Raw genomic sequence first — 15,329 nt, forward strand, 5'->3', positions numbered from 1 at the left:
AAACAAGAAAAATAAATATCAAGAGAATGAACAATTAAGATAAATTTGTTTCAGAATAGTAACAACCTTAAAATATATCTTTCATATATAAACTATAAAAACTTAAAAAAAAAAACGAAAAGGAAGAGAAATAAGATGGACCAGCGTGCCCGAGTGTACCCTCAAGCAAAGAACTCTAATCCAAGACAGTGGATGACCTAGGTATATAGGCTATGGCACTACCCAAGACCAAAGAACGATGGTTTTTATTTTGGAATGTCCTCCTCTAAGAAGAGCTGCTTACCATAGCTAGTCTATCTTCTACACTTACCAAGAGGGAAAAAAACCACTGAACAATTACATTGCAGTAGTTAACCCCTTGAGCGAAGAAGAATTGTTTGGTAATCTCAGTGTTATCATGTGTATGAGAATGAAGAAAGAGGAGAATATGGAAAGAATAGGCCAGAATATTCGATGTATGTGTAGGCAATGGAAAATGAGCCGTAACCAGAGAGAGGTATCCAATGTAGTACCGTCTGGCCAATCAAAACAATAACTCTCTAGCGGTAGTATCTCAACAGGTGGCTGGTATCTAGGCCGACCTAGAACCTCCTATAATCCATTTCTTTTATCGAGGCATATTTGCACCGACTCGCAGGGGTGCCCTTTTAGCTCGGAAAAGTTTCTTGATCGCTGATTGGTTAGAATTATCTTGTCCAACCAATCAGCGATCAGGAAACTTTTCCGAGCTGAAAGGGCACCCCTGCGAGTCGGTGCAAATAAGCCTCGATAAAAGAAATGGATTATAGAATATAGCCTAAGTCTTCTTCTCCTTCTTCTTCTTCTTCTACTTCTCCCTCTTCTTGTATAGCCATAAATGTGCAACGGTAAAAGGCACAAGAGGACGATGAAACATGGCGTTATAGCAAGACCCCTTTATGGCAAAACAGCAGCTCGCTAGATCCCAACTCAGGGGGATTCCCCGGTGGACTTTCCCGCCCACTTCGTCTAATATTTGTTTTTTTTTTCCTTTTTTTTTATCATTCGTTGCGAATTTCGTTGATCAAAATTTCCGTTGATTAGAATGTAATAACTGTGCTATAATATATTATATTTACTGAATAAGTGACGATTTAAACTATAACGAAATTATTTGAGTAAGTCATAGCAATGGAGCAGTTTTAAATCACTTGCTATTAAAGTCGAATTATATATATATATATATATATATATATATATATATATATATATATATATATATATATATATATATATATAAAAGAGAGAGAGAGAGAGAGAGAGAGAGAGAGAGAGAGAGAGAGAGAGAGAGAGGAGGGGGGGGGGGGGTTCGAGACCCGCTCAAATTAATAGTTATTGTAGTATCTGCCTGCTGAGTCATTAGCAGCCATTACCTGGTCCCCCCTGGTCCTATCTTGATGGCAAGAGGGGGGGGAGAGAGGCTTGCTCGCTGATCTTATATATATGTGATCAGTCCCTAGGGCTTTGTCCCTTAAGATTATGTAGAGTCAACATTTCAAAGACAGATTATGTGAGCATAGAAGTTTTATTCCAGCTGTGACCAGGTTGTGGAATGATCTTCCTAATCAAGTAATTGAATCTGTGGAACTTCTATAGTTTAAACTATGAAAGATCTGTTTTAATGTTACTGTTCTTAAATTATGTTATTTTAATTATTCATTACTTCTCATAATATTTATTTCCTTATTTCTTTGCCTCACTGGGCTATTTTTTTCTTGTTGGAGCCCTTGTGCTTATAGTATCTTGCTTTACAACTAGGGTTATACCTCATAATAATAATAATAATAATAATAATAATAATAATAATAATAATAATAGTAATAATAGTAATAATGATAATAATAATAATAATAATGATATTATTATTATTATTATTATTATTATTATTATTATTATTATTATTATTATTATTATTATTATTATTATAAGAATATTTTAATTATTATTATTGTTTTTATTATTATCATTATTATTATTATTATTACTGCTACTACTACTAGCTAAGCCACAACCCTAGGTGAAAAAAACAGGATGCTATAAGCCCAAGGGTTCCAACAGGGAAAATTAGTCCAGTGACGAAAGGAAACAAGGAAATGAATAGTCTGCAAGAGAAGTAATGAACAATCAAAATAAAATATTCTAAGAAGAGTAAGCATTAAGATATGTTTTTTTTTTCATATCTAAACTATAAAAACAAGAAAGGAATTTAGATAGAATAGTATGCCCGAGTGTACCCTCAAGCAATATTCTAAATCCATTTTCTATTTGAAATGAATAAAAATATCGTCTCTCTCTCTCTCTCTCTCTCTCTCTCTCTCTCTCTCTCTCTCTCTCTCATCTGACTATTGAAAATTAGTTGATATTTCTCTTTGTTTCTTTTGTGGGGAGGAGGGCATTTTGTTTTCTACCACTGAGCTATTCTCACGAAATGTGTGTCTTTTGTTAAACGAGACTGAAAACATTATTAAAAACTTTCAAGAGGAAACTGAATACTTTCTTGTTCTCTCAGGGCTTCGCTAATGCGGTGTTAAATGGTGAATCTCTTAAGAGTTTTTTTTTGTTTTCATAAAAAAACATAAACTCAGTTTTATTTTCATTTGTTTTGAATATTATCTATTCCCTAACACTAGGTCTATCGTTTGATTTCATCATCTCCTGTGTTAGAGATCATAGTTCCTAAATATTTAAATGATTCCACCTCATTAATCCTCATTATCATTATAAATACGAAATAGGATTGTGCCTAGTCAATCCTTCAATTTGGAATCGATTGAAAATAAGGATTATTATTATTATTATTATTATTATTTGCAAAACTACAACCCTAGCTGGAAGAGCCCAGGTGCCCCAACAGGAAAAATAGCCCAGTGAGGAAAGGAAACGAGGAAAAATAAAATATTCCAAGAACAGTAACAACATTAAAGTAAATATTTCCTATATAATCTATAAAAAGCTTTAACAAAACAAGAGGAAGAGAAATAAGATAGAATATTGTGACCGAGTGTACCCTCAGGCAAGAGAACTCTAACCCAAGACAGTGGAAAACCATGGTACAGAGGCTATGGCACTGCCCAAGACTAGAGAACAATGGTTTGATTTTAGAGTGTCCTTCTCCTAAAAGAGCTGCTTACCATAGCTAAAGAGTCTCTTCTACCCTTACCAAGAGGAAAGTAGCCACTGAACAATGACAGTGTAGTAGTTAATCCCTTGGGTGATAAAGAATTGTTTGATAATTTCAGGCGTATGAGGACAGAGGAGAATCTGTAAAGAATAGGCCAGACTGTTCAGTGAATGTGTACGCAAAGGAAAATTGAACCGTAACCAGAGAGAAGGATCCAATGTAGTACTGTCAGGCCAGTCAAAGGACCCCATAACTCTCTAGCGGTAGTATCTCAACGGGAGGCTGGTGCCCTGGCCAACCTACTACAAAGGGAATATTAATAATAAAACAATGAATTTACTTGAAACAGGGGATTCATCACTGTCTACATTGTACATTACATGGTTCTATTTTTATGGTCTTTCTTTAACTTATTTACTGCCTCATCTCGAAACCTGTTCTCTGACAGAAAAGGACAACATATCCCTTTGAAGTAGATTCCATATCATCAATTAGGATATTAATGAGTGCTATTTCAACCTCACACTTCTTCTCTCGTTGATCATAACTGAAGCTTGTGTGTATGTTATTATACCAATGGATTATTTTCCTTAACCCTGAGGTCCCTAGAGATTGATGAAGAAGCCATGTCCATAATTTACATTTTTTTCTATAATTCGTTTATATTAAATGTCGGATTTAGAGTGAGTGATTTATATCTTTTAACTTCTTTTTCATGAATTTTACGTGTTTTCACAGTAAGTAAAACTATTTACGTTGGTATTTCTTCATTACAATAGCAAAATACTTCCTTTGTATATATAGACCGTATGCCCGCATATGCTACTCTTTAGATATGCAAAAAGAGATAAAGTTTGGCACAATTAATTTCATACATTTCTAATAGTCAAGCTAGATTAATTATTCAAACAATATATATATATATATATATATATATATATATATATATATATATATATATATATATATATATATATATATATATACTGTATACTGTATATATATATATATGTGTGTGTGTAAAATATCTCCGTCTGTTATGAAAGAAGTTCTGTTGTCTGTTGATGTCTGAGACTGTTTGTCAACAACAACACTACCCCCCCCCCCTTTTACAGATGACGCCTCTTTTATTACCTCTTCTGCTAACATTCAAGCTTAATGTGCATCAGTCAGCTCAAAATCTTTGATAACAGAAAACTTAGATTTCCATAGCAGACAACTCCGCAAAATCCCCCTTCGAAATAAGCAGTCGCCTCTGACCTTTGTTCCCAGCCTTTCAGGAACTGTTTTCTTCCGGAGTCCGGATACCCTGAGAGTACCTAGATCTACCCCCAAACTACACCAACCCCTTACCAACAGCCCCCTGCTCCTAGCCTATCTACGCACCACCCCTGGCCTGACACTACGTCCCGTACAATCCAGTTCACTTCTGGGGCCATGCAGTTAAATGGTCCGTATACAACACTTCCTATAATTTTCCAGACAAAAAAAAAACTTTGCTCGACTTTGAATGTACAAGTCATGCGTAGTTGTTTTGGCACGTTCTTTTATCCTTAGATGGATCTTAATTGTGTTAATTGGAATTTATTCAATAATCAAGATTGACAGATTGGAATGTATCATAAACAAACAGTATTCCCATATGGGTTTTACTTCCGAGTTTAAGGTCTCCCACATGGAAAGGATGGTTACCGCAAAACCTTATAAGTGGAAAAAGTATCGTACCATTCAATAACTTTAAATTATATCATTACTCTAGGTCTATGATGGCGAGGGACATGTGCTCATAAGTAGTATTGTAGTATTGGGTTCCATAAGGATATAACGAATAAAGAAATATTAAAACTTGAAAAAGTAAAAGGAAGGAGGACTCATGTTATTGATGGTAATGTGTCGCAGTTGGTAAGCCTGGTGTGACGTAGTACTCACGGAAGGAAGGCACCAGGCAAAGTTGCCATTTCTGCGTCTTTCACGCTAGATTAGGCGTATTTCTGGAGAATATAGCGCGTTATTGCTATCTAATAAGATTGCGCTTTTGGTTATTTGACGTCTATTAGTCAAATCCAACACTGAATATAGTGATTTTGCCGGTTATAATATGTTAGATGACTTATTTTCCTTCCAGAATCTATTTCCCAACCTAACTAAATTGAAACTATTTCCTTTTGGTCATCGCTATATCCTAAGAAAAGATTGAGCGCATTTTTGGCGCATTTTTGAAACTCTTGCAGCGCGTATTCAAAATCAGAAATGGCAACCTTGGCGCCAGAAGACGCCTCAGTTCAAGTCCAAACGTGGTGTATACCGTATGTGCCGCCAGTGCTCGTGCACAAACAACCATGGAACTCTCTCTCGTAGGCGACAGGGTTTATGCGGCAGAGTGCATTCAGAAGAAGAGGGTCAGAAGGGTGTGTGTCACGTGATTATGTGTAATAATGAGACGGAAATAGTGAGAAAAAAGAGAAGGTGGTTTGATAGTGTGATTACAGTGACGAGATCGGGGCATGTTTACGTCGTCGTCTCATTTATTTTGATTTTCCCGTTTCAGGGTCGAGTGGAGTACTTAGTGAAATGGAAAGGCTGGTCCAACAAGTGAGTACGCTCTACAGAGGCTGGGTTGTAGCTTGGAGGGAAAGATCCACTTACCTTCATTAAAAGGGGCAATTTGACACTTCCAGGCTGTTCCAGAGAATTCGGGAGGGGGTTAGGCCAGCGCCGCTTATCACCTGTGGACTCAGAAGCCAAACCAGGCAAAGATCCTGCAGGACTTTTAGTTGATAGTCGCTAAGTTAGACATTTTTAATTCAAATTTGCATGGATTATTCTAGTGAGATTAGTGGAGACATTGTAACATCTCTCAGATATCCAATGACTGTTTACGTCTGTTATTGCTGTCAATGGTAGCCTGGAGAGTTTGGTAGGGGGAGAGAGATAACCTATAGCATCTTATTATCTTGACATTTCATTACATTACGTCATGTAACAGGTTTTTAACAAGTTTTATATATATATATATATATATATATATATATATATACACACAGTATATTGATATTGCCATTTAACCTAAGGATAGTAAAGATGTATTAATTTTTTTATAGTTATGAACAGAAAAAAAAGATTTTCAATTTAAAACAGGTGTTTCTTACAGAAATTGCTTGTTTTCTTTTAAAACTGCCCTTATTTTCTCTGCAAATAAAATCGTAGTTGGCTAACAAAAAATAATCAATATGGTTAGCATATGCAGCTCAGTACATACCGCTCGCCAGCACGTAGGAGTTTGATGCTTTTCCTTTTTGCGGGCGAAGCGAGCCCACGACAGCAAAAATACATGTTTTCCTGTAGGAAATGATGTGATTTAACCGAATTTGACCTTCATTTCAACCGCAAACAAACACAACAACCGGTTCGAGTAACTTCAATTAGCTGAAATGGTTGTTGTTGTGGTGAATGAAATGAAGGTGAAAACTGGTTAAATCACATTATTTTCTACAGGAAAACATATTTTTTGTTAAGATGTTTAAATATAATGGCTCTTGTTCAAATTCCGTCCTCACTTCACTCATCAAGAATGTATGTATTGCGCATGCTAACATTAGCAATGTTAAGCTGGCATTGCTAACGTTAGCAATGCTACACTAATTATATACTCTTTACACAATATATAAAAGGGTACAGATCCTAACAAACCCACCTAACCTAACCTAACCTAGTGGTTCCCAGGTCACAACTCCTAGCTGGGGGCAAGCCCCCGGACCCCCGTCCCAGGTCACAACCACTATTCAAGGTTCTACCTGCAAATATATAAAATTAAAGAAATTAATGACTTACTTTTGTGATCGCGACTACGAAACTTATGGGTAACCGGGGTATGGTGACTTCTCGACTTCGGTATACTGTATCCACAATGCCGTTTCTTCTTGTCTTAGCTTAGTACTGCACTTGGAACACTGTAAATGTTGGGCTATTACATTATGAGCTTTAAGAAAATTATCAACATTGGAATTCACCGAAATGCTTGCAAGTATGGATTTCTGCAGTCATTAGAAGTTTCTATAACTTCCATCGTAAAATACGCAAAACAACGTCACTTGAACTAACAAAGACCTGACTTGGACAAAGGTTTCCACGGTATAGGGTTTGTTGGAAGGGGGGCGGTTGGGAAATATTAACCCCCCTGTGCAAACTTTCCACAAATGAGGTTCGTGATTGGTTAATGGAAAAGCAACGGAGTCTAGAGCGTAAACATGGATGAACCAGAATGGGGAACTTGTCCAGAGCAAGTATTTATGTGAAATCTGGGCATGACAAGGTAATAACAAAATGTTTAAAAGTAATATAGCAAGATAAAAAGGAGTGTATGATAAATATTTAATGGGAATATAAAATGATGGGATTTTATAAGATATCGGATAATAAAACGAGTAATTCTTATGTCAAACGTAATATGTATATGAGAGTTGAAGTGTATGATAAATAATGTTTATTGGGATTATAAAATGAGGTGATTTTATAAGATATCAGATAATAAAACAAGTAATTCTTAGGTCAAACGTAATACTGTATGTATTGGAGGGTATTACATAAAAGGAATGGTATAGTTGTACTGTACTGATTCAAGTAAAATACTTGAATAAAGAGGGTGAAGTCGAACAGTTGAATGAGGCGGTTAAAATAACATAGGGGAAAATAGGGAGGGGTCATAAGAGAAGTAGTCCTATTGGTGGAGGGGGAGTTTATGCGCAGAATGTCGAAAGTTGCCAAGCACAAACGAACGAACGAGAGCGACTACAACCGACCGGTAGAATGTCAACAAATAAAAAATAAATGAAAAACACTGCTAATGTTAGCATGTTACACTAGCATTGCTAATGGCAGCTCAATATTACTGTATTTTGTCATCGGTTTATTGCACATCCAGGAAGGTAATGTATAGAGAAGAAAAGGCTTGTTTTATCGTTATACAGTATACCGTTTCCCCACCCAAAACCTCGAGTTCGTCCTCCATTATCGTTGGATATAGATGTATATATATTTCTGAAACTATTCATTTGCGACGGGAACGAGTGCCATTTTCGAAGAGGGCGGAATTTTTTCTATAGAAAAAAGTAGTTTTTTTCCCCAGGTTACATTGTCCTGTAATACAGTATGATAATAACCAAAAACGATTAGATTTCTTTAAAATTATCCCAGTTCTTAGATGGTTTAGCAGGCTTATTTGCTGTTGAAATGAAGGTCAAATTCAGTGAAAGCACAATATTTTCTACAGGGATAACTAGATTTTCTTTTCAAATTGTTGTTCCGTCTGTAAATATTATTTTGCCAATTTACGTATTTGTTTTTAGCTGCAACCCAACCTAGTGGGATGGGACCTGCATAAACTTTCACATTACTTGTCAAATGGATTATCATTTTGGGGAAAATGTATTTTATATTTTTCTGGAATACATTATCAAGGTAATTTTATGATTTACGAAAGGATTTAGTGGTGCCTTGCCGAGAGTAAAGCCGGCTGGGAAGCAAACTCAGGGAGGAGAGACAGTCAGTCTCAGGGTAAGCTGGCAATACGCGGGTTAGGGGGATCGTAGTACCTCCAGTAGATCAATAGGTAAGGATATGTCTCCTATGTTAGGTTAGGTGGGTAATTTTGGTAAATGCATGATACTTCAATTTCTAGTCAAATACACAAACCATATTTTTTTTTTCTACTCGTTTTCTTGTGTTGTATCCATTTCTACTCGTTTTCTTGTGTTGTATCCATTTCTACTCGTTTTCTTGTGTTGTATCCATTTCTACTCGTTTTCTTGTGTTGTATCCATTTCTACTCGTTTTCTTGTGTTGTATCCATTTCTACTCGTTTTCTTGTGTTGTATCCATTTCTACTCGTTTTCTTGTGTTGTATCCATTTCTACTCGTTTTCTTGTGTTGTATCCATTTCTACTCGTTTTCTTGTGTTGTATCCATTTCTACTCGTTTTCTTGTGTTGTATCCATTTCTACTCGTGAATATTTGTGGGCAAGTCACACATTCATGAGTTTCATACCTTCCCCGTTATGAAAACTATGGGGTATCCCAGTTGGAAACCTGGGGTTTTGGGTGGGAAAACACCAAAAACGTAAATTGCAGCAATAATAATGGTAAAAATGTATACATTATTCCTATTTGCTATCTTGTGTTTTATGCATTTCTGACCTTGATTATTGGGGCAAACCACCCATTTATGAGTTTTTGGACACCTTAACATAAGAGGCAATTAAGGGGCCCCTAGTAGAAAACTTGGAATTTTATTGGGTGGAGAAATATAATCGAGTGATTTGCAGCAATAATGAAGGTCAGAAGGGCACAATAAACAAGATAACCAGTAGGAGAAATATATGGTTCATGTAAGTGGCTGAAAATGGGACAAGACAGGATTATTTGACACTTTTGAGATTTGTAAAAGGGCACAGAACCTAACAAACCCACCTAACCTAACATAGTAGTTCCCAGGTCACAACCCCTTGTCGGGGCCCAGTACCCCCCCAGACCCTCTTCCCAGGTCACAAACTAAAAGTATATAAATCCTATGTCTCATTATTATTTTGGCAAAATCTATACAGAAAATGAGCTGGTCTTCCCTAAAAACTGAGTCAAAATTGCATCCGACACCTAACCTAGCTACAAAGGAACTGAAGCGTTGCTTTATTATTATTATTACTTGCTAAGCTACAACCCAAGTTGGAAAAGCAGGATGCCATAAGCCCAAGGGCTCCAAGAGGGAAAATAGCCCAGTGAGGAAAGGAAATAAGGAAAAAGTGCAAGAGGATTTTAAGATAAATAACATTAAAATAAATCTTTCATATATAAACTGAAAATATGAAAATAATAGAGTCTTTTACCCTTGCCAAGAGGAAAATAGCCACTGAACAACTAGAGTGCAGTAGTTAACCTCTTGAGAAAAGTAGAATTGTTTAGTAATTTCAGTGTTGTAAAGTGTAAGAGGAAAGAGGAGAATGTGTAAAGAATAGGCCAGACTATTTTGTGTATGTGTCGGCAAAGATGAAGTGAATCGTAACCAGAGAAAGGGATCCAATGAAATACTGTTTGGCCAGTCTAAGGACCCAATAACTCTAGCGGTAGTTCTGTATCTCAACGGGTGGCTGGGGCCTTTAGTAAAGTTTGTCCTGTGTATTTCTATAATACCAAATTTCGAAATCGGTTGTTCTTTCCTTGAGTTCCCTATTGGAGACATCTTTATGTGTTGGTGGTAGAACTGAAGCTGATCGGGAGGTTGGAAAAATAATGGCAGTTGTAGAACAACCCGAAAGTTTGTGTATAAATATTTGGAAGCTCCTAAATGGTTAAAAAATCCAGGTAATGATTGTCATACAAAAACAGGAAATCTGGCAAAAGTGAACGCAACCAGCGCATGTGAAATTTACTCGCCATCAGTCTCCCATATGTAAACAATGGACTGATAGTGAGAGATAGACTTCACCTTTTAATCGACTGATTCCTAAGTTATGCCCCAACCCCTATTAAACATCAAGAGAAAAATATCAAACTAACCAGCACTCGTCCGTTTCTTTTATTGAATTTCAGTTCCGCTAGTAATTATGCTCACCAAGTGAGCATAATTTCACTGTTCCTCAAATGATTATTGCTTTACTGTAGCCTACTTTGCTTGCAAGTAAACATAATTTCAATGCTCCTCTGTTCTGGCTGGTTGTGAATGCCAGTCATGTAGATCATTATTTCAGGATTATCTTTCACTTTCTGCTGAATACTGAATTGAAGGCATTTTAACATAATCAATTACTGAAATAGATGAAATTACACCAAATTATGAAATATGTTGTACATCCGTTTTAGAAACGTCATTTTCTGACGGTAGTCATGCTGTGACTGGAGGTAATTGGAAGCATAAAAAGTCTGTTGTAGAACAACATCTTGGAACTTGTGCATAAATAAGGGATTTTGACGTAGGAAAAATATATTTCTGGTCTGTCTCGGCGTTTTGCGGTCGCTCTGGAGCGCCACACACTGTTTATGTCCATGAGTTTGGACCTTAGGACGATGTCTGTCACGGAGGCGAACTGCAAGGAACCTAGGATCCTCTCTTGGTTCCTTCTGGAGGTCAACTTCTCCCTGAGAAATTGTTTTGTATTCCTCGCTATCTCCTTCCTTTTGGCTTTGGGGAGGCACAGCGTATGGGAGCACAGGTCCCATTGTAGTCCCAGCCATTGAAACTTGGTCTCCGGGACCAGGCAGGATTTCTCGAAGTTCACTGGGCGGCACGGGTCGGAGCCCAGAAAATGGTTTAAAGAAAAACACTGAAAGCTCCTTAAAGCGAAGGAAACAAACGCATGCACAATAACTCACCGTCAGTCTCCCAAAGGTAAACAGTTGACTTTTTTATCTATGCGTACATTGTTATGCCTGAGTCTCCATTAATCATAGTGAGAAAAATGCCAAACTAACCAGCACCCATTGTTATTATTATTACTTGCTAAGCTACAACCCTAGTTGGAAAAGCAGGATGCTATAAGCTCAGGGGCTCCAACAGCAAAAATAGCTCATGGGGAAAGTAAACCTCACATATATAAACTATAAAAATTCAAAATAACAAGAAGAGAAACAAGATAGAATAGTGTGCCTGAGTGTACCCTCAAGCAAGAGATCTTTAAACCAAGACAGTGGAAGACCATGGTACAGATGCTATGACACTACCGAAGATTAGGGAACAATGTTTTGATTTTAGAATGTCCTCCTAAAATTGTAATGGGTGACATCATATTAGATGGTGTTCATTTATTAGTTTCTCTTCTTAAATGTGGTTATGCAGTCAACTTGTGGAATTTTAAAACATCTTAAACTGGAAAAATATGGGTTTCCCCCAATTGTTTACATTAGAACAGTTTAAAGCACATATGAAAGCACTGGAGACAATTGTTATTGCCTTCACTAGGAATGTTGTGTTATAGTAAATATTGTAATTAGACTACTGACCTGGTCCATCCCAGCCAACTACAAAAACTGTATTTACTTATTTTTAATAACTGACCCAGTTTCTTACAAATGCCCCCAGGTTCACCAGATGAAAGGTGTATATTCATGATGTCTTGTTATTTTAAAACTGACTACACATTCTTGAGAATATAAGTAGTGCCAACCAAACTCGGCTGAATCCCTCGTCAGGCTGGGAAGAGCGAGAAGTGGAAAAATCCCCTTGTTTCTATTTTTTATGTCGGCTACCCCCAAAATTGGTGGAAGTGCCTTGGTAAATAGATATGTGAAGATACAGCCTTGTACGTAAGATATTCATGCTTTTACTGTATATGCTTGATACATTAGCTATGTTATTGTTACTGCATATGTACATGAGAGATTACACATAAATGTTGGGCTAATTGATTTTGATAGTTACATTTCTTGGCTAACAATAGTTGTTTCGACCCAAGTTGTTTAGTATCAAAATGGTTTGTACCCAAGTTGGTTCGTACCAACCTGTCATGCCAGATTGAACCAGTGTAGTCATTTGGTTCAATTTATGAATACGGTTCTATAACTACTTGCAGAGGCTGGTGAAACTGTTGATATAGAGTTGAACAGTGCTATAAATGCAACGATCACATTATGATTTATATTACAGTACTTGTGTGACTTATTGTTTTTACCTTGTTCATGGAAATGTTTGTGTGTGTACTCTACATACTATGAAGTGATTCTTGTTGTTATCAGGTTAAAGTACCTTATAATTATGATTATAATATCATTTGTAAGTTTTCTTTGTGTTTATGGTGTAGATAGTAGGTTGGCCAGGGTACCAGCCACCCATTAGAGATACTACCGCTCTAGAGTTAATTGATCCTTTGACTGGCCAGACAGTAATACATTGGAACCCTCTCTCTGGTTATGGCTCATTTTTTCTTTGCCTACACATACACCAAATAGTCTGGCCTATTCTTTACACATTCTAGTCTTTCCTCATACACCTAACAACACTGAGATTACCAAACACTTATTCTACGATCGAGGGGCTGATTACTGTACTGAAATTGTTCAGTGGCTACTTTCCTCTTGGTTATGGTAGAAGAGACTCTTTAGCTATAGTAAGGAGCTCTTGTAGGAGAAGGACACTCCAAAATCAAACCATTGTTCTCTAGTGCCATAGCCTCTATACCATGGTCTTCCGCTGTCTTGGGTTAGAGTTCTCTTGCTTGAGGGAATACTTGGGCACACTGTTTTATCTTATATTTTTTTTCTTCCTCTTGTTTTTTTTTGAAATGATGTGTTGGGCCTGCTTAATAGAAAGGCCATGGATGGCTGGTGGTTTATCAAGAGGTTGATTTTTCCTTATCTGTTTCTTTTACTTTTCAAAACCATCTTTATTGTCCTCCCTTCAGTTGAAGTGGCTATCTTGAAGGGTCTTTAGCCTTGTATGATGTATTGGCTCCATGTTGACCAGTTTTTCCAACTTTTTTTTCTATAGTCTATGGGTTTGATCAATTGTTTTATTTATATTTCTGTACATATTGTTCTTGTTATTCTTATTGATATGGTTTTTAAGTATGATGTATCTTTTTTATCAACATTAATTCTTATGCTCTCTGGAGACATATAACAAAATCCCGGACTAGTTCGTCCTAGATTTTGTCAATGTCGTCTACTGTATTGCAGTAGTCTTGGTCTACATGCTAATGTTCAGGACCTTACAGTTGCGTCCAGAAACTTTGGTTTCTAATATGAGGCACTCATCTGAGCTCCTTATAACTGGTTTTAACCCTTCTACCCCCAATGGATGTACTGGTATGTTTCACAAAACTCACTGCTTAACCCCCATGGACGTACCAGTACGTCCCTGCAAAAAAATGCTATTTGCATTTTTTTTTTTATATTTTTGATAATTTTATGAGAAACTTCAGGCATTTTCCAAATTGGTGAGACCAACCTGACCTCTTTATAACGAAAATTAAGGCTGTCAACGCAATCTAAAAAAAAAATATTGTAAAACGTGCTTGAAAAAGAAAAACGCCTGGGGGTTAAGGGTTGGAAAGTTCCAAATAGCATTGGGGGTAAAAGGGTTAAGAAGCCAATTATGTTGAAACGCGATGCCATCCCTAGTGCCTGGGGAATGTCGGTGTATATTAGGACTAAGTACCCTGCTTCTCCGTAGTCCTGCTATGAATGTGGATGTCGTGAGATTCAGGTAATAAAAGTTTGTGTTCGATCTACCATAATCCTGGCATGTGTGATGCTATCTTCGATTGTCTTCTCACCATCATGGCTTAGATACAAGAAGATGATAGAAAGGCATCTTTTGTCTTTGTTGGTGATTTTAATGCTCACCATAGGGAGTGGTTAAGTTCTATCTCTCCTACCGATCGCCATGGCTTAAGAGCTTTAGACTTTGCCTCTGAATCAGGCTGTGAGCAAATCATGAGTGAAGCTACTCACAGGTCTGGTAACTGCTTGGACCTCATATACACCAACTCCCCTGGCATTATAACAAGTAAGGTTGGTTCTCCAGTTGGGACATCTGATCATGCCTAGAATTCATTAGTAGTGAAGACTGAGCAGTATGTCCCTGATGTATGTTACATATGTAAGATTTCTATGAAATCTCAAGCAGACTGGAATGGGATTTTGCATGATCTTTTGGGCTTGAATTGGTCACAATTGTATAGTAGTAGTGTTCCTGTAGTCCCTTTGAATGAGAATCTAGTCAGCATGATTGATAGGCGTATCCCTTCTCGTGTACAAAGGTACCGAGTGAAGGACAAACCATGGTTCAATGATGGTTGTAGACATTCTTATTTGGAGAAGTAGGAAGCCTAATAAATATACTCAGCTTAGAGCTTTTGCTGAGAGAGAGTATGCTTCAACTGAAAAGGAGTACAATTTAACCATAAAAGAAACCCTTTCTGGTACACCCCAGGAGCATAAGTGGTGGACAACCCTTAAATCTGCACTCTTTGGTGTGGATGCAACAGTTCCTCCTCTACTTAAACCAGATGGCTCTGTCACTCACTGTTCAAAGGAAAAGGCAACCCTTTTGTCAGATGTGTTTGACAGCAAGAAGAGTGACAAGAAACTTGGACTTCCTCATTCCTGTTTTCCTGAGGCTAAACTGACTAATTTAGCTTTTCAATCTTGTGAAATTAAAGCTCTGTTGATGGACCTTGATGCTTATGGAGGTGTAGATTAAATG

The 15,329-nt window shown here is 37.1% G+C and overlaps 1 protein-coding gene across 2 annotated transcripts in view; it reads left to right on the plus strand.

The window, feature by feature from the left end:
* The first annotated feature begins 5,398 nt into the window (after window positions 1-5,398).
* Window positions 5,399-15,329, plus strand: part of LOC137631816 (chromobox protein homolog 7-like) — a 156,490-nt gene continuing 146,559 nt past the window's right edge. For both annotated transcript variants that reach the window (XM_068363814.1, XM_068363813.1), the window contains exons 1-2: window positions 5,399-5,547; window positions 5,688-5,731. In XM_068363814.1, the coding sequence (XP_068219915.1) occupies window positions 5,479-5,547; window positions 5,688-5,731 (113 nt within the window). In that variant the 5' untranslated portion in view covers window positions 5,399-5,478. The remainder of the gene's footprint in view (window positions 5,548-5,687; window positions 5,732-15,329) is intronic.

The sequence above is a fragment of the Palaemon carinicauda genome, chromosome 40, assembly GCF_036898095.1.
Source record: "Palaemon carinicauda isolate YSFRI2023 chromosome 40, ASM3689809v2, whole genome shotgun sequence".
Taxonomy (NCBI): domain Eukaryota; kingdom Metazoa; phylum Arthropoda; class Malacostraca; order Decapoda; family Palaemonidae; genus Palaemon; species Palaemon carinicauda.